Here is a 27,192-nt window from a genome sequence, read left to right on the forward strand (position 1 = left end):
TATCTTCTCTCTCTCTCTCTCTCTCTCTCTCTCTCTCTCTCTCTATATATATATATATATATATATATATATATATAATATATATACATATCTATATATATATACATAAACACACACACACACACACACACACACACACACACACACAAACAATCAAAGGGAGATAACTCTTGCCCATTACCCGATCTTGCCACTGCCAGGTGTCACTAGTTTTTAGATGAGCCATATACTATAGAGAATGCTTATATGGCAGGGTGGTTGGGAGACTTTTTAAATAATGCGATTGGGTAAGTATTCTCTGAGAAGCATAATTTACTTAAAAGTCTGCTATCTCCATCAAATACATCCCTCAATCAAATTACGTTAGGAGAATAGGTGATAGGATCGCATGCTTAGCATCTGACCTCTACCTCAGGTACCCTTCTAAGGATTCCCCATGAAAATTATAACCCGTTCTCCTAATTACACAAGTAACACTGCCTAGGGTCAATTGATCTCTGACCCCAACATATGGTAAAGATGATTAATGAAATCTTTTGACAAAATTATACAGGCAAATCCAGAGAAGCTGATAGTCTGTCTTTATTGTTTGACTTGGGTCTGATGGTCATCCAGGCTGCTGCCATTGGACCTACCAGATTCGAGGTATGCCTCTGTGAAGCTAAATCTCTGGGATTAACACTCAAGAAGGTTGATTCTGCATGCCAGTCAACAGCTTCTATTAAAACCTCGGATTTGAAATATTATATTCAAATGGTAGGCTTGCAGAGAGCACTCCAATCCCATGAGCAGTATTCTTCATTAGGCAACTGCTTTGAGACCTCCAAGTATGCCAAGCCTATAACCCATTTCAGTCACGAAGGAATGGCTTGAAAGGTGAAACAGGGTTCACACACCATTCTTGTGACATAATTCAAGAACTTTTCAAGGGCTTTATCCAATTTTTTCAAGGACCCCAACGCACAGTGCACTTTAGGTATATACATCAATGACCACTTAAAGGATTAGTGGGAATGTGGTAATTTCCTGAAAGGAGCTTCCTTATATTTGTGCAATGGGATTGAGACTTTATAATAAAGAATAAAAACACCAGCAAATCTTAGAAGAATAACAACACTTTACTTCTATCAAAAACAATTGAATTCAGATCTGTATAAGTCAAATTTGTAGAATGTTTCATTATGGAGGTATAATTCATGATTATTTCACTCTCGAGTATATGGAAAATTAATTACTGTTTCTGACACCAATTGCGGTTGAACACACACTTCCCAAGTATTCTGTTCCATGTGAAATGGGTAAGCTCTCGCAGAAAAACACCCATATAAATCTTCCACATTCTTAATGCCACATACATGTGTTTATCCTTTGGCATGTGTGAATGGAGTTTATGGAGATTGCCAAAGCCCACCTTCTCTCTCCGACACACTTCATGAGAACACATCAGCTGACCTTGTATATAGAAATTTGCATAATTTATGTATACCTAAAGTTGTCCGTGTTGGACAAAATCGATTTTTGGAATAACTTTGATGCATGATACGATGCATTCACATGGCATCTTAAAATCACCTGCTGCGAAAGTATGCCGCATGTTGCTGCATCTAATTGTTTTATCTGCTGTCACATGATTGCTCATCAAAATTGTACAGGTCCATTTATATGTAGATGTAAGCACATTGTGTAGAAAGGTGCCTTTCTGTTAACATGCTTACAGCTGTAATTTACACCTAAATTTAAGTTGCAACGCTGAAATAGTCAATAATAAATTTCCAGCAGACTGCTGAATTTTTGATCGTACACCGAAAATCAGAAGCTTGGACGTAAAATAAGAACAAATTGTGACCATTTTTGTGTATAGGTTTCATTACATTTTGTTTCTCGAGTTTGAATAGATGATTCACCATGATTTAAAGTACAAAGATGTGTCCTGCCACAAAAAATAAATTGACGAAGAAACATGATCGTTGAAAAAGACTCATGCACTTTTAATGCTCTCTATAATCAGATCCGCATGCAATTATAAATATCTGATTGATCACGTATTGTAAACCACCCAATAGCCAACAGTTTTATTTTTATTACATGATGTAATGGTATCAAAAGAAACTTTTGTACATTTGTTTGTCGATTAATTTTATATTTTTCAAGGACCAAGGCTTAGTTTCAATTACTTTTCAAGGGAAAAGCTATTTTCAAGTACTTTTCAACGATGAATCGAAATTAAAGTACTTTTCAAGGTAGTGTTTGAACCCTGTGAAATCCTGTTTCCTGGCTTTCACTGGAACAAAGAAGCATTTGTACATGCAATGGATTGTCTCCATGCATTTCAAGTAGTGCTGGAGTATGTGAACAGGATCTTTCATGGCTGCTGTTCTTGACCTATGGAGGAGTCCTAAGGAGGAGTGTGAGTCAATGATGAAATTTGATTACAGACAGATAGTAACCTAGTTTTGGCTACAGAGCCTGGCTGTGCCAAGAGGAGCACCAAACTAATTCAGACTGAAGATAGTTCGGGTCGATGGAAAGAGTATGTAGCTCATTCACTCTGCATGCTGAAGCTAAAGCTATCAGGAAACATGTTTTGTATGATAATAACTTTAGCAAAGTGTGGGCTAAAAGCTTCTCCACTGAGATCCCCTGGTCAGCAAACCTGACGTAGGAATGATCGTATCTCAAGCATGATCATGACTGTTTGATTGAGGGGACTTGAAAAAGGACATCACTGTACATGCAACGTCATTTTTAAGGGGTGCATAAAATTATGGCCGAGTGGGGTTAAGTCCTCTAACACACTGAATAATCAGAGGAGTTCCAAGAACTCTCTCAATGAAATCCATGTCCTGTTGGAAATGGACTTGATGAGTTCAATGATCCAGATGATGCCATACCAGATTCAGGTTGGTGATAAACTCCATACCCAGATGAACATCAGGCTGGGATGGATGGAGGTTGGACTTTTCTCAGTTCACTAGAAAGCCTAGATTATGTAAAACTGAGAGAAGATCATTTCTGCCTTGGAGTAGAACAGAACTTATCATATGTTTCTGGAAGTCCGGTACTGTCAGAACAACCAATTGGTTTGCTGATCATATGGTCGGCCTGGATGCTGGTAGTAAGACTGGCCGGCTATCACTGATACCAGCCATTCCAAGGGCTTGGCAAGATGAACAGATTTCTTACTGAAATCTCCATCAGAGTGAGGGTATGTCACTGACAGTGCAGCTAAATGGACAGATCTGTCTCTAAAATGCACGTAAATCCTGGTTGGCCAGACTGTCCGATCAAAAAAGTTGCTGGAATGTGTCTCATGTCATGGAATACTGGCCTTTGATAGTAACTGGGGCCAACTGTTTCGTGCTAACTTGTAAATGACATAATGAAGGTCAATGATAGTGTGGGTTAACATAATCTTTAATAGAAAAAGCCCACAAAAGTTGACATATTCACTCAGATTTGGTACATATTAGAAAAATAATGTAAAAGAGTGATTGTCCCACACAAAAAATGCAAAACGAAGGTTGGATGGTCCAGTCTGAACACTAAAATGGTTTGGATTATCTGAGGTAAAATGTATGATGTTATCAGTACAGCAGCGAAGCTAAAAACTAGTGACACCTGGTAGTGGAAAGGAGAGAAAATGGGTAAGAGTTATTGCCCTTGACCCTATGAGATTGATAAAGACAATTTTCATCTTTAGTAGGCCAGATTTGCAAGGTAGCAGGCTAATATTCCTAATGTAATGTCATTGGGAAATGTACTTGAAGGAGAAATTAAAAGGTGTTTAGTACTATATACATTCATGAATCCAACTGCGAACTGTACAGACCCAGGTATGCCACTGCAAAAAGCTCTAGCCAATCTGGATACATGCAGTTTGTTAGCAGCAATGAATGATGTGGGAGGTCATGGGTTCAATCCCCGGCCGAGTCATACCAAAGACTTACATAAATGGTACTAACATCTGCCTCGCTTGGCGCTCAGCATTAAGAGGTTAGTGTTTGGACTGGTCGGCCAGGTGTCAGGATAATATGATTTGGTGGGACATGATGCTACATGCCTGCGGCATGATGCCCCAGTCCTAGACATCACTATAAACTGCCACACTGTAGACATCATAGCGATATGACTGAAAAATTGTTAAAGATACGTCATAAATCCGAATCACACACACACACACAAACAATAGAGACCCAGCTCAGCCACTGCAGAAAGCTCTAGCCAATCTGGGCACATGCAGTCTGTTAGGAGTAATCAATGAAACAAACAACAAAGACCCTAATCTGATGGACGGTGCATTATATGATGGCAGATAAAGGTTTGCATTGTTTGCAGTGGGACTCAAGTTATACATCAGTATATACAGTCCTACTCAAAACACATTTGGAGAATATCAACTACCTTGCAAATCCAGCTTTCCTTGCTAAAATGATATGTATTTTAACTTGCCAGGAAAAAAGTAAGATGAGAGTGGTCTCCTCTTTGAAAGAAGGGTTAGAACCAAATACTGTCTATCATCAGTTACTACCACTCTATGTCTTGAATAATCACTAATAAATAAAAAAAATACTTTTGAGTAATTTTATTTACTGTTATAATTAGGTTCAGGGGTGAGAGGAAAGTGAAAGAAAAAGTGTATGTTTATTTATTTAACATTGCGGTTAGGCTAGCAAGTATTGTATATCAGACAGACCTGTTGTTTGATCCCTTTATTCCATATATGGTCAACATAAATAATTATTTTTTGTGTGTAAAATATTACAAGAATTATAGCAGGTGTGCAATAAGTGATTTTGCAATGAAAACCTTGTATATGAAGATCAGAAAAAGTTCCTTATTTCCAAAGACCCAGTTTCTTGAAATGACTGTGAACATAGTAAATTCACCATGCATGACAATGACCAGTAGTGATTGTAACGTATCTCTATACCATGTGCATTAATTTTCTTGATTACAGACTGTAAGATTAAACCATATATTAAATACTCTTTTTCTTTGCAACTGGGGGTTTGTACTTTTAGATGAAGTCGTTCTTAAACATAGTGCTTGGTTTCAACATAGTGAGATATACTATTAATTGAAGTAAACATCAGGACATGAGTTTGTGTAAAAATAGGGTGACCTAATTCATCATTGGCTGGCAGTTAAGTACTTCAACTTCACCTTGTTGAAAAGTCAGTGATTTCAAAATGATAGAGGAACCTCATTATGGCTTCTGGAATTGCATCTTAGTTTTTCATATGACCTGGAAATTAGATATTTCTAGCTCGATATCTGAAGAAGAAACAGTTGTGCTCAATTATTAGTTGAGAGGATTTGATTTATTTGCTTTAATTTCCCGCTGGCATTACAAGTTACTCATAAACTCTGGATTAAGTATTTTGGAATTACTGTCACATTTTGGATTATATCATTCTGATTCAATAAGACTATTGACACATCAGCACAACAGTTTGAACTTCATTTGGAATACCACTGGAACTCATTTAGAATACCCGATACTCTTGGACTTGTGATGGAACTGTAAGGACTATTCAGGATTTCATACACAATACTCTAATTTATGTTTAATTTTTCACTTTGAATTGTAAGAAAAAATATTATACTCTGAACTTTAAAAAACTTGTTCTTTTTCACTCTTTCTGCTAATTCATTTATAAGTCACTTTTATCCAGATTAGAAAGCACCAAAGACAAATCTGATCCATTTCATCCTACCCCAATGTAGGTTTTCTTTCCTGGCAAGCACATGACTTTTCATAACTTCAATAGCTAAATTAGGGTCTATGCTGTTGATTCTACTGTTTACTCCTGAAAGGCTGCATACACCTAGATCTGCTGCCACAATATACAATGGCAGATCTAGGTCTCTGCAGTTGGACACAATTTATAAGTGAGCATATATGGTAATGCATTTGAAGAAGTAACAAGGATGTTCCATCTGACCTGAGTTGCTGCTGCAAGTTCCTCATTTGATGGTTTTTCATTGAACACATTCCTTTCTGAATCAGCACTGGAACGAGAAAGCAAACAAACCATTGAAAACAACACAATAGCTGATTTTCATGCTAATGGTCCAAATGGATGTAAGTACATCCAACACTACATTTATAACCTAAGTACAGTTTAATGAATGAAATGGTGTTCCATTGTTAACATTGGCAAAAGGGTATCAAGGCACATTACTGTTCAAAATACATGAATAGCAAAAACACAAAATGAAAAGGAAGAATATATATTTTCCTACAGTAAACCCTTAGCTAAAACCCACATCCAAATAAAGACCACTTCCCAAAAGCAATCATATTTGTGAAGTCCCATTTACTATTTGAAAAAGCAAACTTAACCTGAAAATGGTCTAAATCGGTAAATCTTACGGCAGTTATTTACATACATGTTTTCAGTCTTGACAGATAATTTAAGAGTATCTAGCAGAATTAGAATTGTTAAAACCTGCTGTGCAATCAGCATGAAACATAAATGCTACAGTCTGTTCTAAACATATATAAAAAATACTAATTTAATATTACAAGAGAGTGAACCATTGCAACTCACAATGTTTTTTTGATTAAGGTGTCACAAATATTTTGTACTGAACCAGTTTAATTCACAATATTGTTTTGATTATGATGGGTGAAATGAAGTAAGATCTACCATGAAGACCAGACAGAACAAACAGATAGACTGATTGACAAACAACCATAATCTGACTGGATCAGAGGTCCAAACGTTGTATACTGCACAAATTCTTTGAAATATGTACACAGAAGAACTGCTGATCGTGCATCACTGCAGCAGCTACATGGTGAATACTGTAGTTTTGTACAAGTCCTATTTGCAGCAATTCTTTTTCATACAGAGAAAGATACATGTAACACCTTTTTGTATCATCTGGTGATCTTTTGGTAATAATGTAAAAGCAGTTTTTCTTAAAGGCTGTACAAAAGAGAATGGGGTCGAGGTTGATGGTTTGCAGTATTGGGTTTTCTGATGCAGCAGTTTCCATGTCTGTTACACCTGGCTTCTTCTTCCCCGACCCCTGAAACAGGCTAAGTTGTAGAAACAGTGCATTCTCTCGCTTCCCCAGGATCCTAACACACCTGTTGGTGTGAAGGTTGATAACTGAAAGGAAGTAAAACACAATTAGCCAAATAATGCTAATTCTAAACTATCATTCTATACACAGTGGAACGTCATATACAGTAATATTTAGACACAACAAAGCCTAAGTGACCAAAACATAAAAAGATATCTGAGTTTTGATATAACCAAGGAAAACTACTATATAATACACCCAAAAGAAAATTAGAATGCTTCATAATATACCAAATTTTGTTACATCTTGATTTATTATAAACAGCATTTTGTGTATAAACATGTTATTATTATTCAAACCTAAATTAGTACTGAATTACTGCCATTTACTGGCTTAATCAGAGTCATTATCAACATATTCCATTGTAGTCAGTAAAGTATTTAGCATAAAGTCCACTATCCAACCATAATGGTTAGATCTCAGGGACTTCCTTAGTATCCATGCTATTCTGAGGAATGCTGCTTTCGCTAATAAGTGTGGATCTTGTGCCATTCCCAACTTTTACAGCATGCCGCTTAATTTGCGTGGTATAACTCTTAACACTCGTACCACAATTTGTGCAATCTCTTTCTACATATTCCCAGACAAGTCTTATTTCTTTAACAAAGTAATTTTTCTTGTTGTTCTTATCTTGCAAAATGGGAGTCCCCTGGTACCACTCGGTCTATGATATACCATATATTCTCTCTTAGAAGTAAAGTCCAACTACAAGCAAGACAGACCCAAATGAGATTCTGCATAGTGTGCCAGCAGATCAGGGTCTATGTTGCTTGTTCTACTGATTACTCCTAAAAATCTGAATAAACCCAGATTTGCTGGCACATTATTGCAGATCTGGGTCTGTGCAATTTGCAGTTTAACTCAACTTATAAGTTCTTATCAACACAATGTACGGACTTCTATTCTATATCCCATGGTTGGTCTAGGTAATGTAATCCTACACGCTGTTTAACTCCCGGTTCTTGGCCACATTTTCTGGTCTGTGATCATACAATTTTGTATGTTTTAATTTCCTTGTCAGCTGCTAAAGTACTGCTATTAACATTTTATTGTACCAAGTTTGATACTCACCCTAGGTGAGCAAATTATTATTATTACACTTTGAGTGATTTTTATATTACCAAGAAATGTTCAATACCAAAAATTCATTGCATAATTTTCAAAAGTTCATGTATAAGTCCATCTCAACTACAATGGACATAACTGTAGTAACAATTTAGACTGGCATGATTATTCTTTGAAAAATGTATTTGAAATTGTTTGTAATGGTGATTCAATTTTCAAACAACATACGTTTGTTATAAAAGTATATTCTCAGGAAAAAAAGGATAACCAGCAGCTTTACCATGCACTGATAGGGTCAATATGTATTTAAATGTACCAGTTGGTGAATCATAAAAATCATTTTTATATGAAAACATTTCTTTTCAAAAACTTAAGGACTAGAAAATTACTTCTTTATTTCTTTGGATGGAAAGAAATTGTGAACAGTCATCAGTTTTTTATTAATCTGAAATTTTTGGTTGGTATGTTTTTCAATAACATACAGAAGTTCATAAACCTTATCAGGTGAGTAATTCAGAGCTTCACTCATATCTTCAACATATAGGTACAGAATGATAACTAAAATACATTTCAAATTTATCTGGTCAAAGAGTATAAGACAAAAATATTTCTTTCCTTGCATTAATTGCACTGAACCAGAAATTTGTGATTCTATTCTGCCAATTATGAATAAGGTTAATAATTACACTTCTTAGTTCTTTCAATGACCATCATTATTTACTTAACTTCTGCAAAGGTGACAAAAGCATTAACCTTCACAAAAATCAAATGAAATAATCAATTAAACATTACAACAAAGGAATGTTATAACAAAGCCTTTGAAATATGTAATAATAAAGAAATGTCCAGGTAAACTAAATTCAAAAAATATTATAACAGAGAAATCATTTTATCCAAGAACATAACAAACTTTATTACTTGTTAGTAATTAATAAGATACCTGTGCATGCAAATTATGTTGTTGGTATAGTGATCCATCTTAAGCAGGCAAATAATGGCATACCTGTCCTGTTAAAGACCAGTAATGAACCTATCCCATTTCATGCACTCAATTCAACTTGATATTTATTTTGTCAGGCGATTCAACAACATTCAAAACAATTCCACAAAGAAGGTAATAAATTTAAGGCACAACAAAAATTATTTCTAATGAATTGAAGGTAATAAAGGCTAGCGATTTCTTTGAAAAAAAAAACACTTTTATATGCTGGAATTTTTAAAAAAGAGGAAAATGAAAAATAATCTCATTAGATCACTATAGAGACATAAATCTCAACTGATTAAACTATTTACCTTTAATTCCAAGCATGATTGAGTACAAGATAAAATACCCAGTTTCATCAAAAACTGAAAAGCAAAATATATTTAAGATTAAGATTGGTATTCAAAAGAATTGCAAAGTAAAAGTAAAAACTAATGCAACTATTACTCACAAATGGAGATCAAGATGTATACTAATATCAACCTGATGCAAATAAATTATGTTTCCCCATGAATATATACCCAATCATATTAGTCTGAGAAAATTAATTTCATTAGCTAAAGAATCCAGCAATTTGTATAAAAATACAGATGAAGAGAAAAAAGTCAATGCTCATGTAACATGTGATGATAGTATCCACTTAAAGAAAATTGAGACATTTCCTTACTGAGTTGAAAAATCTGGATGAATCCAACTACAGCACCTAGCTCACTCATAAAGAGGTTCTGCTAGTCAGACTAGTTTGGTGGCCATCTAGACAGACAGCAGACAGTGGACCTACCAGAGTAAATTCTTGTCTCTGCAAAGCTTGATCATGCAGATTAAAACTTGAGAAGGTTGAATGCATGTGCCTACCAATGGTTTCCATTATGTCTTGGATCAAATTACTGCATATGAATGCAAGGCGTGCAGAGATAACTTTGATCTCATAAGATCTTCATGAGACATATCTGATGTTTTGAGATTTTATACTACATCAAGTGCATCAAGTCAATATCTTCATGAGAAATATCTGATATTTTGAGACCTTATGCTACATCGAGTGTATCAAGTTGAGATCTTCATGAGACATCTGATATTTTGAGATCTTAGTGTACAATGAGATTATCAAAACAAGATCTTCATGAGATTGATCTGCTATTTTGAGATCTTATACTACAATGAGTGTATGAAGTCAAGATCTTTATGAGACAAATCTGACATTGGAAATCTTAGAGTATATCGAGTATATCAAGTCAAGATCTTCCATGAAACATATCTGATATTTTGAAATCTTAGAGTACATCGAGTATATCAAGTCAAAACTTTCATGAGATGTATCTGATATTTTGAAATCTTAGAGTACATCAAGATCAAGTATATCAAGGCAAGACCTTCATGAGATGTATATGTTTCCCACCTGCTAGTTGCCTCCAGTGGATCAAAGTTTCATGTTTATATTATTTTACAGTACAAAATCTGACTCCAAATCATTCTGGACTTTTTAATCCTGACTTTTCCAAATATATTGTGATTGATGATGCCCATCAGTGTGTATGCATCTGACTTTTCCAGATATATTGTGACTGATCATGCCCATCAGTCTGTATACATCTGACTTTTCCAGATATATTGTGACTGATCATGCCCATCAGTCTGTATGCACCTGACGTTTCCAGATATATTGTAACTGATCATGCCCATCAGTTTGTATGCACTTTGCACATCAATTCTTCTATCAGTCAGTTCTCCTTGTCACATAAATTTTTTTTGCACCAATGAAGGGAGAACAGTCATGAAATGGGGGGAAAAAATGATTTCAGGTCATCAATACAGCCCCAGTGGGAAAGTTATTGGTTGTGGAAGTGGTAGTGGAACTCTCAACGTTTAAAGGATTAATAAGATTCTGGTTTATCAAATGAACTATCTTCACTGAATAATATAATATTCAGTATATTTCATGAGGATAAGGGATGCAGCTTTTGTGTTTTCTTGACAATCACAGATCCTCATTTTCTTGATTCTGAGGGACATTAACATCTTGAGTAAAAATTATACAAATAGTAAATCTCTTACTGATATTGCATATGTTGAAAGATAACTGGTGGAAGAAGAATCCTGGAAAACCCCAGGAAGAACCATTAACCCATGAGAAGCTACTGGCAAGCTTTCTCACGTACCCACGTTTGCCAAGGGTGAGACTCAAACCCACGCAGACATAGGTGAGATGGCAGTAATCTGGAATGATGAGCGCACTAGATCACCCGGCCACTCAGGGTCCCGCATCAATTGTTATGAGCGAGAGAATGATAAGCTCTCTTAACAGTCCAACCAATCTACCTTGACATGGTAGCTACTGAAATATCTCAAACACCATGTAAAGAGAGAAAGCGAAAGTTAAGATCCTTTCTCTTACGTTAGACAGAACTATAAAGTTCTAACTGGGCAAAGAAGTCTATCTTGATCTTCTCCAGCACAAATATGACTGAGACTATAGATGTCAACAGGAACAAGAACTACCAAAGGTAGCTGATTCAAAGCTAGCAATCCTGAATTGCGAAGAAGAATCTTAATTAGCACTGAAAATATAAACAACACTTTTCTGCTGGTAAAGCATGAATTTCACCACTTCTCCTCACAGATGCTATGAAGATAAGTAAGATTGTTGTAAGGGTTGTTCTTGAAAAAAGTTTGGAAAGCAACCAAAAACAGGACCTCTGGAGCCCAATGTGAACCTCTCCCTTGATAACACATGCACTGTGGGGTCCAAAACCACAGACTGCACTATAAGTATAGACATGAGTTACTGAGGGACCTCCCAACAAATAAGTAATGCTGTCACTGCTTGACATCAAGAAAACCATGGGGGGGGGGGGGAACTGGGCTGTTTAATAACCAAATATAATCATGTAGGAAATAAATAAAATTTAAAAAATTGTCAATAAAGCACTTTTCTAAAGAATTTGTTTAATTTTCTGTATAAATTGTTTTCATTTTCAAGATGCTCAACCTTTGAAAGATCAATAACATTATTTTAACTGGTTTCAACAACCTTCACATGTATGCAAAAATACTGTGTATTATGTCATGGCTTATTATTGTTGTTGATTCACAACCAAACAAGATACCGTTTTCAAAAACTACGGACATTTATTTTATGAAACAACCATCAACACTGAAACTAGATTCTGTAAAATATAACAAGATATCAAAACATGGTTAGCACTTAATTACATTTTCAAAGAATCACTTGTGGCATAGTGTCCAATTGGAGTGACCTATTTCACATTTGAATACAAAAGGGTACATTGCATTTATGATGATTACACTTAAACAAAACTAAAATATGGAACTAAAAGATGAATTTCACTTGACAAAACTTATTTAATTGATATGTGTTTATTAATGTGCTGCATTAGTGACATTTTCCTGGAAATTCATTAAATATTGTTATTTATGGTGAACTTAGAAAGCTGTTTGAGGAAATTCAGGATGAAAAAGTGTAAGTATGTTTTATTTTGCCATTCTTATCACCAGCTAAATAAGAGAGTATATGACTTGTCACTTGTATGTTATTTGTAAGGACGTTAACTTGCGTCTTTTATATACTGTAGCTAGCCTAAATCCTAAACATTGTATCAACGCGGAATGTGCCAAAGCAGCTGCTATGTGGCAGTCCACGAAACATCTGTTTTAGTTCATTCAGAAACAAATTTAAACAACCACAACATAAAGAGAATCTTACGCGAGTGTACATGATTTGTGTACAAATGAAAAGTGCTGGCGTCTGCGTCCATTAAACTTTTTTGGCTAACTTGAAAAATGACATTAAACACTAGAAAACAGGGGATAATTGGGATTTACAACTTTTGAAGCCAAAACATCTTTCAGTTCCAGTTCCGAGTAGATAATGAAGTCCTACCTCGGACGCCTCTTTAAAAGCATTAAAAAATATTAAAAAAATACCAAGTCACATGCTAATGCTAGCAAAAATAATTATTGATAGATTTTATTGCCTTGGCAAACACATGGCTAAGAATTTCAGGCAATATATAAGGCATTATCGATAGACATAATGTGTTCAACTTGTGCACAATGCAGTACAAGTTAAACAAAGAAACTGTGAATAAGACAAAATTCTGCTATATATGAAGCAAAAGCTAAACCAACATATAAAAACTAAAGGGTATTTATTGCACAGTAAATACAATCATATCTACCATAAATACTCATTTCACAACACAATTTGCATAATAGTGGGCATTTCCATTCAATCTGAAAAGATGATGATACTGATGATATAATGGATGCTGTGGAGAAATTAACTTCTAATGGCGTATGGAAAACAATGTTTTTCCACTTGCATACTTACTAAATGGCCTGACCCTTTTTTCTGTTCTGTGTACATGTATGTCTTCAAGCATTTTACCTTGGACTTTTTATTGCTTGAATTCCACTTTTGGAGTCTGCTGTTTGTTCATGCTACTTTAAACATAGTTTGGTTCCAATGATTCAATGCCTTTGGGCCACTACTGACATAATTTCAGTAATTTCACATTGTTTGCTCAGCTTCTAAAACCATCAAAATACACATTTTGTAGTTTGTCTTCTTTGACCACAAAATTTTTTTTTTATTCACGGCAACTTCTTAATATGGATAATTGAGTCTAAATGTAATATGTTAGCAACTACAATAATAACAAAACAATAATGCTCTACACTAATAACCAACAATATTTGCTCAACATTCAGGAATGGGGCCCCGAATGGCCGAATGGTCTAAAGTGATCACTACTATCTCACCGCTATCTGCGTGGGTTAGAGTCTCGGGTTCGGCCAATGTGGGCATGTGAGAAAGCTTGCCAGAAGCTTCCCATGGGTCAGTGGTTCCTTCCGGTTTTTTTCTGGGTTCTTCCTCCACCATTAATACTGGCTGCCGTGTATAGCCTATCTTGTGCTGAAAAATGGCTTTAAACCCTACAACAACAACAACAGCACTTGATCAAATTGTATTGGGTGGAGTCTTGTTCGCAGAAGTAACAACTGAAATTATTTATTTAGTTTTTCTTATCTTGAGACTTTCATATTTTTCCCCAATTATCAATGTACAAATTATTCTTAAGATAATGGAAACATACTGGTAATTGTTAAATACAGAGCACTTTTCTTGATTGTTATCGTTATTATGGGATTTAATGACGTTTTCCAACACATTTTCTCATGAAAAAGCATTGACCGAGCCTGAGACTCAAACCCACACAGGCAGAGATGAGATGGCATCTGATCCGTAACAGTGAGTGCTTTAGACCACTCAGCCACTCTGAGTACCCTTTTTCTTCATTAGGTTTAAGATTCATTGTATACATCATTATGCAGTAATGTAACTTTGAAACTGAGCATGGTTTTTAAAAAAGATGGGAAATGGAAATAAAATTTGACATTATTACTGAGTACAGCAAAGGTCAGATGTATCAGAGATATTGATAGTAAAAAGTTTACTTCCAATTACTGCCTTCATTACAGAAAGCAAATTTGAAAGTAAATTATGTTTCTCCAAGATCACCTACTCAATAAAATTACTTTAGGAATATTTCCCTGTTATCTCATGAATCCAGCTCTACTAAAGAACAAAATTTGTCTCTTTTTTCTTCTCTCTCTCTCTCTCTCTCTCTCTCTCTCTTTCTCTCTCTCTCTCTATATATATATATATACACACACACACACACACAAACAATGAAAGGGAGATAACTCTTGCCCATTACCCGATCTTGCCACTGCCAGGTGTCACTAGTTTTTAGATGAGCCATATACTATAGAGAATGCTTATATGGCACGGTGGTTGGGAGACTTTTTAAGTAATGCGATTGGGTAAGTATTCTCTGAGAAGCATAATTTACTTAAAAGTCTGCTATCTCCATCAAATACATCCCTCAATCAAATTACGTTAGGAGAATAGGTGATAGGATCGCATGCTTAGCATCTGACCTCTACCTCAGGTAACCTTCTAAGGATTCCCCATGAAAATTATAACCCGTTCTCCTAATTACACAAGTAACACTGCCTAGGGTCAATTGATCTGTGACCCCAACATATGGTAAAGATGATTAATGAAATCTTTTGACAAAATTATACAGGCAAATCCAGAGAAGCTGATAGTCTGTCTTTATTGTTTGACTTGGGTCTGATGGTCATCCAGGCTGCTGCCATTGGACCTACCAGATTCGAGGTATGCCTCTGTGAAGCTAAATCTCTGGGATTAACACTCAAGAAGGTTGATTCTGCATGCCAGTCAACAGCTTCTATTAAAACCTCGGATTTGAAATATTATATTCAAATGGTAGGCTTGCAGAGAGCACTCCAATCCCATGAGCAGTATTCTTCATTAGGCAACTGCTTTGAGACCTCCAAGTATGCCAAGCCTATAACCCATTTCAGTCACGAAGGAATGGCTTGAAAGGTGAAACAGGGTTCACACACCATTCTTGTGACATAATTCAAGAACTTTTCAAGGGCTTTATCCAATTTTTTCAAGGACCCCAACGCACAGTGCACTTTAGGTATATACATCAATGACCACTTAAAGGATTAGTGGGAATGTGGTAATTTCCTGAAAGGAGCTTCCTTATATTTGTGCAATGGGATTGAGACTTTATAATAAAGAATAAAAACACCAGCAAATCTTAGAAGAATAACAACACTTTACTTCTATCAAAAACAATTGAATTCAGATCTGTATAAGTCAAATTTGTAGAATGTTTCATTATGGAGGTATAATTCATGATTATTTCACTCTTGAGTATATGGAAAATTAATTACTGTTTCTGACACCAATTGCGGTTGAACACACACTTCCCAAGTATTCTGTTCCATGTGAAATGGGTAAGCTCTCGCAGAAAAACACCCATATAAATCTTCCACATTCTTAATGCCACATACATGTGTTTATCCTTTGGCATGTGTGAATGGAGTTTATGGAGATTGCCAAAGCCCACCTTCTCTCTCCGACACACTTCATGAGAACACATCAGCTGACCTTGTATATAGAAATTTGCATAATTTATGTATACCTAAAGTTGTCCGTGTTGGACAAAATCGATTTTTGGAATAACTTTGATGCATGATACGATGCATTCACATGGCATCTTAAAATCACCTGCTGCGAAAGTATGCCGCATGTTGCTGCATCTAATTGTTTTATCTGCTGTCACATGATTGCTCATCAAAATTGTACAGGTCCATTTATATGTAGATGTAAGCACATTGTGTAGAAAGGTGCCTTTCTGTTAACATGCTTACAGCTGTAATTTACACCTAAATTTAAGTTGCAACGCTGAAATAGTCAATAATAAATTTCCAGCAGACTGCTGAATTTTTGATCGTACACCGAAAATCAGAAGCTTGGACGTAAAATAAGAACAAATTGTGACCATTTTTGTGTATAGGTTTCATTACATTTTGTTTCTCGAGTTTGAATAGATGATTCACCATGATTTAAAGTACAAGGATGTGTCCTGCCACAAAAAATAAATTGACAAAGAAACATGATCGTTGAAAAAGACTCATGCACTTTTAATGCTCTCTATAATCAGATCCGCATGCAATTATAAATATCTGATTGATCACGTATTGTAAACCACCCAATAGCCAACAGTTTTATTTTTATTACATGATGTAATGGTATCAAAAGAAACTTTTGTACATTTGTTTGTCGATTAATTTTATATTTTTCAAGGACCAAGGCTTAGTTTCAATTACTTTTCAAGGTAAAAGCTATTTTCAAGTACTTTTCAACGATGAATCGAAATTAAAGTACTTTTCAAGGTAGTGTTTGAACCCTGTGAAATCCTGTTTCCTGGCTTTCACTGGAACAAAGAAGCATTTGTACATGCAATGGATTGTCTCCATGCATTTCAAGTAGTGCTGGAGTATGTGAACAGGATCTTTCATGGCTGCTGTTCTTGACCTATGGAGGAGTCCTAAGGAGGAGTGTGAGTCAATGATGAAATTTGATTACAGACAGATAGTAACCTAGTTTTGGCTACAGAGCATGGCTGTGCCAAGAGGAGCACCAAACTAATTCGGACTGAAGATAGTTCGGGTCGATGGAAAGAGTATGTAGCTCATTCACTCTGCATGCTGAAGCTAAAGCTATCAGGAAACATGTTTTGTATGATAATAACTTTAGCAAAGTGTGGGCTAAAAGCTTCTCCACTGAGATCCCCTGGTCAGCAAACCTGACGTAGGAATGATCGTATCTCAAGCATGATCATGACTGTTTGATTGAGGGGACTTGAAAAAGGACATCATTGTACATGCAACGTCATTTTTAAGGGGTGCATAAAATTATGGCCGAGTGGGGTTAAGTCCTCTAACACACTGAATAATCAGAGGAGTTCCAAGAACTCTCTCAGTGAAATCCATGTCCTGTTGGAAATGGACTTGATGAGTTCAATGATCCAGATGATGCCATACCAGATTCAGGTTGGTGATAAACTCCATACCCAGATGAACATCAGGCTGGGATGGATGGAGGTTGGACTTTTCTCAGTTCACTAGAAAGCCTAGATTATGTAAAACTGAGAGAAGATCATTTCTGCCTTGGAGTAGAACAGAACTTATCATATGTTTCTGGAAGTCCGGTACTGTCAGAACAACCAATTGGTTCGCTGATCATATGGTCGGCCTGGATGCTGGTAGTAAGACTGGCCAGCTATCACTGATACCAGCCATTCCAAGGGCTTGGCAAGATGAACAGATTTCTTACTGAAATCTCCATCAGAGTGAGGGTATGTCACTGACAGTACAGCTAAATGGACAGATCTGTCTCTAAAATGCACGTAAATCCTGGTTGGCCAGACTGTCCGATCAAAAAAGTTGCTGGAATGTGTCTCATGTCATGGAATACTGGCCTTTGATAGTAACTGGGGCCAACTGTTTCGTGCTAACTTGTAAATGACATAATGAAGGTCAATGATAGTGTGGGTTAACATAATCTTTAATAGAAAAAGCCCACAAAAGTTGACATATTCACTCAGATTTGGTACATATTAGAAAAATAATGTAAAAGAGTGATTGTCCCACACAAAAAATGCAAAACGAAGGTTGGATGGTCCAGTCTGAACACTAAAATGGTTTGGATTATCTGAGGTAAAATGTATGATGTTATCAGTCCAGTAGCGAAGCTAAAAGCTAGTGACACCTGGTAGTGGAAAGGAGAGATAATGGGTAAGAGTTATTGCAATTGACCATATGAGATTGATAAAGACAATTTTCCTCTTTAGTAGGCCAGATTTGCAAGGTAGCAGGCTAATATTCCTAATGTAATGTCATTGGGAAATGTACTTGAAGGAGAAATTAAAAGGTGTTTAGTACTATATACATTCATGAATCCAACTGCGAACTGTACAGACCCAGGTATGCCACTGCAAAAAGCTCTAGCCAATCTGGATACATGCAGTTTGTTAGCAGCAATGAATGATGTGGGAGGTCATGGGTTCAATCCCCGGCCGAGTCATACCAAAGACTTACATAAATGGTACTAACATCTGCCTCGCTTGGCGCTCAGCATTAAGAGGTTAGTGTTTGGACTGGTCGGCCAGGTGTCAGGATAATATGATTTGGTGGGACATGATGCTACATGCCTGCGGCATGATGCCCCAGTCCTAGACATCACTATAAACTGCCACACTGTAGACATCATAGCGATATGACTGAAAAATTGTTAAAGATACGTCAAAAATCCGAATCACACACACACACACAAACAATAGAGACCCAGCTCAGCCACTGCAGAAAGCTCTAGCCAATCTGGGCACATGCAGTCTGTTAGGAGTAATCAATGAAACAAACAACAAAGACCCTAATCTGATGGACGGTGCATTATATGATGGCAGATAAAGGTTTGCATTGTTTGCAGTGGGACTCAAGTTATACATCAGTATATACAGTCCTACTCAAAACACATTTGGAGAATATCAACTACCTTGCAAATCCAGCTTTCCTTGCTAAAATGATATGTATTTTAACTTGCCAGGAAAAAAGTAAGATGAGAGTGGTCTCCTCTTTGATAGAAGGGTTAGAACCAAATACTGTCAATCATCAGTTACTACCACTCTATGTCTTGAATAATCACTAATAAATAAAAAAAATACTTTTGAGTAATTTTATTTACTGTTATAATTAGGTTCAGGGGTGAGAGGAAAGTGAAAGAAAAAGTGTATGTTTATTTATTTAACATTGCGGTTAGGCTAGCAAGTATTGTATATCAGACAGACCTGTTGTTTGATCCCTTTATTCCATATATGGTCAACATAAATAATTATTTTTTGTGTGTAAAATATTACAAGAATTATAGCAGGTGTGCAATAAGTGATTTTGCAATGAAAACCTTGTATATGAAGATCAGAAAAAGTTCCTTATTTCCAAAGACCCAGTTTCTTGAAATGACTGTGAACATAGTAAATTCACCATGCATGACAATGACCAGTAGTGATTGTAACGTATCTCTATACCATGTGCATTAATTTTCTTGATTACAGACTGTAAGATTAAACCATATATTAAATACTCTTTTTCTTTGCAACTGGGGGTTTGTACTTTTAGATGAAGTCGTTCTTAAACATAGTGCTTGGTTTCAACATACTGAGATATACTATTAATTGAAGTAAACATCAGGACATGAGTTTGTGTAAAAATAGGGTGACCTAATTCATCATTGGCTGGCAGTTAAAGTACTTCAACTTCACCTTGTTGAAAAGTCAGTGATTTCAAAACCTCATTATGGTTTTTGGAATTGCATCTTAGTTTTTCATATGACCTGGAAATTAGATATTTCTAGCTCGATATCTGAAGAAGAAACAGTTGTGCTCAATTATTAGTTGAGAGGATTTGATTTATTTGCTTTAATTTCCCGCTGGTATTACAAGTTACTCATAAACTCTGGATTAAGTATTCTGGAATTACTGTGACATTTTGGATTATATCATTCTGATTCAATAAGACTATTGACACATCAGCACAACAGTTTGAACTTCATTTGGAATACCACTGGAACTCATTTAGAATACCCGATACTCTTGGACTTGTGATGGAACTGGAAGGACTATTCAGGATTTCATACACGATACTCTAATTTATGTTTAATTTTTCACTTTGAATTGTAAGAAAAAATATTATACTCTGAACTTTAAAAAACTTGTTCTTTTTCACTCTTTCTGCTAATTAATTTATAAGTCACTTTTATCCAGATTAGAAAGCACCAAAGACAAATCTGATCCATTTCATCCTACCCCAATGTAGGTTTTCTTTCCTGGCAAGCACATGACTTTTCATAACTTCAATAGCTAAATTAGGGTCTATGCTGTTGATTCTACTGTTTACTCCTGAAAGGCTGCATACACCTAGATCTGCTGCCACAATATACAATGGCAGATCTAGGTCTCTGCAGTTGGACACAATTTATAAGTGAGCATATATGGTAATGCATTTGAAGAAGTAACAAGGATGTTCCATCTGACCTGAGTTGCTGCTGCAAGTTCCTCATTTGATGGTTTTTCATTGAACACATTCCTTTCTGAATCAGCACTGGAACGAGAAAGCAAACAAACCATTGAAAACAACACAATAGCTGATTTTCATGCTAATGGTCCAAATGGATGTAAGTACATCCAACACTACATTTATAACCTAAGTACAGTTTAATGAATGAAATGGTGTTCCATTGTTAACATTGGCAAAAGGGTATCAAGGCACATTACTGTTCAAAATACATGAATAGCAAAAACACAAAATGAAAAGGAAGAATATCTATTTTCCTACAGTAAACCCTTAACTAAAACCCACATCCAAATAAAGACCACTTCCCAAAAGCAATCATATTTGTGAAGTCCCATTTACTATTTGAAAAAGCAAACTTAACCTGAAAATGGTCTAAATCGGTAAATCTTACGGCACAGTTATTTACATACATGTTTTCAGTCTTGACAGATAATTTAAGAGTATCTAGCAGAATTAGAATTGTTAAAACCTGCTGTGCAATCAGCATGAAACATAAATGCTACAGTCTGTTCTAAACATATATAAAAAATACTAATTTAATATTACAAGAGAGTGAACCATTGCAACTCACAATGTTTTTTTGATTAAGGTGTCACAAATATTTTGTACTGAACCAGTTTAATTCACAATATTGTTTTGATTATGATGGGTGAAATGAAGTAAGATCTACCATGAAGACCAGACAGAACAAACAGATAGACTGATTGACAAACAACCATAATCTGACTGGATCAGAGGTCCAAACGTTGTATACTGCACAAATTCTTTGAAATATGTACACAGAAGAACTGCTGATCATGCATCACTGCAGCAGCTACATGGTGAATACTGTAGTTTTGTACAAGTCCTATTTGCAGCAATTCATTTTCATACAGAGAAAGATACATGTAACACCTTTTTGTATCATCTGGTGATCTTTTGGTAAAAATGTAAAAGCGGTTTTTCTTAAAGGCTGTACAAAAGAGAATGGGGTCGAGTTTGATGGTTTGCAGTATTGGGTTTTCTGATGCAGCAGTTTCCATGTCTGTTACACCTGGCTTCTTCTTCCCCGACCCCTGAAACAGGCTAAGTTGTAGAAACAGTGCATTCTCTCGCTTCCCCAGGATCCTAACACACCTGTTGGTGTGAAGGTTGATAACTGAAAGGAAGTAAAACACAATTAGCCAAATAATGCTAATTCTAAACTATCATTCTATACACAGTGGAACGTCATATACAGTAATATTTAGACACAACAAAGCCTAAGTGACCAAAACATAAAAAGATATCTGAGTTTTGATATAACCAAGGAAAACTACTATATAATACACCCAAAAGAAAATTAGAATGCTTCATAATATACCAAATTTTGTTACATCTTGATTTATTATAAACAGCATTTTGTGTATAAACATGTTATTATTATTCAAACCTAAATTAGTACTGAATTACTGCCATTTACTGGCTTAATCAGAGTCATTATCAACATATTCCATTGTAGTCAGTAAAGTATTTAGCATAAAGTCCACTATCCAACCATAATGGTTAGATCTCAGGGACTTCCTTAGTATCCATGCTATTCTGAGGAATGCTGCTTTCGCTAATAAGTGTGGATCTTGTGCCATTCCCAACTTTTACAGCATGCCGCTTAATTTGCGTGGTATAACTCTTAACACTCGTACCACAATTTGTGCAATCTCTTTCTACATATTCCCAGACATGTCTTATTTCTTTAGCAAAGTAATTTTTCTTGTTGTTCTTATCTTGCAAAATGGGAGTCCCCTGGTACCACTCGGTCTATGATATACCATATATTCTCTCTTAGAAGTAAAGTCCAACTACAAGCAAGACAGACCCAAATGAGATTCTGCATAGTGTGCCAGCAGATCAGGGTCTATGTTGCTTGTTCTACTGATTACTCCTAAAAATCTGAATAAACCCAGATTTGCTGGCACATTATTGCAGATCTGGGTCTGTGCAATTTGCAGTTTAACTCAACTTATAAGTTCTTATCAACACAATGTACGGATTTCTGTTCTATATCCCATGGTTGGTCTAGGTAATGTAATCCTACACGCTGTTTAACTCCCGGTTCTTGGCCACATTTTCTGGTCTGTGATCATACAATTTTGTATGTTTTAATTTCCTTGTCAGCTGCTAAAGTACTGCTATTAACATTTTATTGTACCAAGTTTGATACTCACCCTAGGTGAGCAAATTATTATTATTACACTTTGAGTGATTTTTATATTACCAAGAAATGTTCAATACCAAAAATTCATTGCATAATTTTCAAAAGTTCATGTATAAGTCCATCTCAACTACAATGGACATAACTGTAGTAACAATTTAGACTGGCATGATTATTCTTTGAAAAATGTATTTGAAATTGTTTGTAATGGTGATTCAATTTTCAAACAACATACGTTTGTTATAAAAGTATATTCTCAGGAAAAAAAGGATAACCAGCAGCTTTACCATGCACTGATAGGGTCAATATGTATTTAAATGTACCAGTTGGTGAATCATAAAAATCATTTTTATATGAAAACATTTCTTTTCAAAAACTTAAGGACTAGAAAATTACTTCTTTATTTCTTTGGATGGAAAGAAATTGTGAACAGTCATCAGTTTTTTATTAATCTGAAATTTTTGGTTGTTATGTTTTTCAATAACATACAGAAGTTCATAAACCTTATCAGGTGAGTAATTCAGAGCTTCACTCATATCTTCAACATATAGGTACAGAATGATAGCTAAAATACATTTCAAATTTATCTGGTCAAAGAGTATAAGACAAAAATATTTCTTTCCTTGCATTAATTGCACTGAACCAGAAATTTGTGATTCTATTCTGCCAATTATGAATAAGGTTAATAATTACACTTCTTAGTTCTTTCAATGACCATCATTATTTACTTAACTTCTGCAAAGGTGACAAAAGCATTAACCTTCACAAAAATCAAATGAAATAATCAATTAAACATTACAACAAAGGAATGTTATAACAAAGCCTTTGGAATATGTAATAATAAAGAACTGGCCAGGTAAACTAAATTCAAATATTATAACAGAGAAATCATTTTATCCAAGAACATAACAAACTTTATTACTTGTTAGTAATTAATAAGATACCTGTGCATGCAATTTATGTTGTTGGTATAGTGATCCATCTTAAGCAGGCAAATAATGGCATACCTGTCCTGTTAAAGACCAGTAATGAACCTATCCCATTTCATGCACTCAATTCAACTTGATATTTATTTTGTCAGGCGATTCAACAACATTCAAAACAATTCCACAAAGAAGGTAATAAATTTAAGGCACAACAAAAATTATTTCTAATGAATTGAAGGTAATAAAGGCTAGCGATTTCTTTGAAAAAAAAAACACTTTTATATGCTGGAATTTTTAAAAAAGAGGAAAATGAAAAATAATCTCATTAGATCACTATAGAGACATAAATCTCAACTGATTAAATTATTTACCTTTAATTCCAAGCATGATTGAGTACAAGATAAAATACCCAGTTTCATTAAAAACTGAAAAGCAAAATATATTTAAGATTAAGATTGGTATTCAAAAGAACTGCAAAATAAATGTTAAAACTAATGCAACTATTACTCACAAATGGAGATCAAGATGTATACTAATATCAACCTGATGCAAATAAATTATGTTTCCCCATGAATATATACCCAATCATATTAGTCTGAGAAAATTAATTTCATTAGCTAAAGAATCCAGCAATTTGTATAAAAATACAGATGAAGAGAAAAAAAGTCAATGCTCATGTAACATGTGATGATAGTATCCGCTTAAAGAAAATAGAGACATTTCCTTACTGAGTGGAAAAATCTGGATGAATCCAACTACAGCACCTAGCTCACTCATAAAGAGGTTCTGCTAGTCAGACTAGTTTGGTGGCCATCTAGACAGACAGCAGACAGTGGACCTACCAGAGTAAATTCTCGTCTCTGCAAAGCTTGATCATGCAGATTAAAACTTGAGAAGGTTGAATGCATGTGCCTACCAATGGTTTCCATTATGTCTTGGATCAAATTACTGCATATGAATGCAAGGCGTGCAGAGATAACTTTGATCTCATAAGATCTTCATGAGACATATCTGATATTTTGAGATTTTATACTACATCAAGTGCATCAAGTCAATATCTTCATGAGAAATATCTGATATTTTGAGACCTTATGCTACATCGAGTGTATCAAGTTGAGATCTTCATGAGACATCTGATATTTTGAGATCTTAGTGTACAATGAGATTATCAAAACAACATCTTCATGAGATTGATCTGCTATTTTGAGATCTTATACTACAATGAGTGTATGAAGTCAAGATCTTTATGAGACAAATCTGATATTGGAAATCTTAGAGTATATCGAGTATATCAAGTCAAGATCTTCCATGAAACATATCTGATATTTTGAAATCTTAGAGTACATAGAGTATATCAAGTCAAAACTTTCATGAGATGCATCTGATATTTTGAAATCTTAGAGTACATCAAGATCAAGTATATCAAGGCAAGACCTTCATGAGATGTATATGTTTCCCACCTGCTAGTTGCCTCCAGTGGATCAAAGTTTCATGTTTATATTATTTTACAGTACAAAATCTGACTCCAAATCATTCTGGACTTTTTAATCCTGACTTTTCCAAATATATTGTGACTGATCATGCCCATCAGTCTGTATGCATCTGACTTTTCCAGATATATTGTGACTGATCATGCCCATCAGTCTGTATACATCTGACTTTTCCAGATATATTGTGACTGATCATGCCCATCAGTCTGTATGCACCTGACGTTTCCAGATATATTGTGACTGATCACTTTGCACATCAATTCTTCTATCAGTCAGTTCTCCTTGTCACATAAATTTTGTTTGCACCAATGAAGGGAGAACAGTCATGAAATGGGGGGAAAAAATGATTTCAGGTCATCAATACAGCCCCAGGGGGAAAGTTATTGGTTGTGGAAGTGGTAGTGGCACTCTCAACGTTTCAAGGATTAATAAGATTCTGGTTTATCAAATGAACTATCTTCACTGAATAATATAATATTCAGTATATTTCATGAGGATAAGGGATGCAGCTTTTGTGTTTTCTTGACAATCACAGATCCTCATTTTCTTGATTCTGAGGGACATTAACATCTTGAGTAAAAATTATACAAATAGTAAATCTCTTACTGATATTGCATATGTTGAAAGATAACTGGTGGAAGAAGAACCCTGGAAAACCCCAGGAAGAACCATTAACCCATGAGAAGCTACTGGCAAGCTTTCTCAAGTACCCACGTTTGCCAAGGGTGAGACTCAAACCCACGCAGACATAGGTGAGATGGCAGTAATCTGGAATGATGAGCGCTCTAGATCACCCGGCCACTCAGGGTCCCGCATCATTTGTTATGAGCGAGAGAATGATAAGCTCTCTTAACAGTCCAACCAATCTACCTTGACATGGTAGCTACTGAAATATCTCAAACACCATGTAAAGAGAGAAAGCGAAAGTTAAGATCCTTTCTCTTACGTTAGACTGAACTATAAAGTTCTAACTGGGCAAAGAAGTCTATCTTGATCTTCTCCAGCACAAATATGACTGAGACTATAGATGTCAACAGGAACAAGAACTACCAAAGGTAGCTGATTCAAAGCTAGCAATCCTGAATTGCGAAGAAGAATCTTAATTAGCACTGAAAATATAAACAACACTTTTCTGCTGGTAAAGCATGAATTTCACCACTTCTCCTCACAGATGCTATGAAGATAAGTAAGATTGTTGTAAGGGTTGTTCTTGAAAAAAGTTTGGAAAGCAACCAAAAACAGGACCTCTGGAGCCCAATGTGAACCTCTCCCTTGATAACTCATGCACTGTGGGGTCCAAAACCACAGACTGCACTATAAGTATAGACATGAGTTACTGAGGGACCTCCCAACAAATAAGTAATGCTGTCACTGCTTGACATCAAGAAAACCATGGGGGGGGGAACTGGGCTGTTTAATAACCAAATATAATCATGTAGGAAATAAATAAAATTTAAAAAATTGTCAATAAAGCACTTTTCTAAAGAATTTGTTTAATTTTCTGTATAAATTGTTTTCATTTTCAAGATGCTCAACCTTTGAAAGATCAATAACATTATTTTAACTGGTTTCAACAACCTTCACATGTATGCAAAAATACTGTGTATTATGTCATGGCTTATTATTGTTGTTGATTCACAACCAAACAAGATACCGTTTTTAAAAACTACGGACATTTATTTTATGAAACAACCATCAACTCTGAAACTAGATTCTGTAAAATATAACAAGATATCAAAACATGGTCAGCACTTAATTACATTTTCAAAGAATCACTTGTGGCATAGCTGTCCAATTGGAGTGACCTATTTCACATTTGAATACAAGAGGGTACATTGCATTTATGATGATTACACTTAAACAAAACTAAAATATAGAACTAAAAGATGAATTTTACTTGACAAAACTTATTTAATTGGTATGTGTTTA

At 35.3% G+C, this 27,192-nt stretch overlaps 2 protein-coding genes across 2 annotated transcripts in view; both read right to left on the bottom strand.

Annotated features, from left to right (window-relative positions):
• LOC149770040 (peptidylprolyl isomerase domain and WD repeat-containing protein 1-like) overlaps nucleotides 1-20,776 on the bottom strand; it is a 28,699-nt gene extending 7,923 nt beyond the window's left edge. The window contains exons 1-4 of the mRNA XM_089949489.1: nucleotides 20,638-20,776; nucleotides 9,454-9,507; nucleotides 6,878-7,121; nucleotides 5,946-6,012 (exon numbers count right to left, since the gene is read on the bottom strand). Of these exons, the coding sequence (XP_089805615.1) occupies nucleotides 5,946-6,012; nucleotides 6,878-7,121; nucleotides 9,454-9,469 (327 nt within the window). The 5' untranslated portion in view covers nucleotides 9,470-9,507; nucleotides 20,638-20,776. The remainder of the gene's footprint in view (nucleotides 1-5,945; nucleotides 6,013-6,877; nucleotides 7,122-9,453; nucleotides 9,508-20,637) is intronic.
• Nucleotides 20,777-21,606: 830 nt separating this feature from the next.
• LOC149770041 (peptidylprolyl isomerase domain and WD repeat-containing protein 1-like) overlaps nucleotides 21,607-27,192 on the bottom strand; it is a 28,465-nt gene continuing 22,879 nt past the window's right edge. Inside the window, exons 5-6 of the transcript XR_016418981.1 lie at nucleotides 24,145-24,198; nucleotides 21,607-21,815 (exon numbers count right to left, since the gene is read on the bottom strand). The gene's annotated coding sequence lies outside the window, so the exon portion shown is untranslated. The remainder of the gene's footprint in view (nucleotides 21,816-24,144; nucleotides 24,199-27,192) is intronic.

The sequence above is a fragment of the Sinohyriopsis cumingii genome, unplaced genomic scaffold (genome assembly GCF_028554795.1).
Source record: "Sinohyriopsis cumingii isolate HCF-2022 unplaced genomic scaffold, ASM2855479v2 utg002817l, whole genome shotgun sequence".
In the NCBI taxonomy this organism is placed as follows: Eukaryota; Metazoa; Mollusca; class Bivalvia; order Unionida; family Unionidae; genus Sinohyriopsis; species Sinohyriopsis cumingii.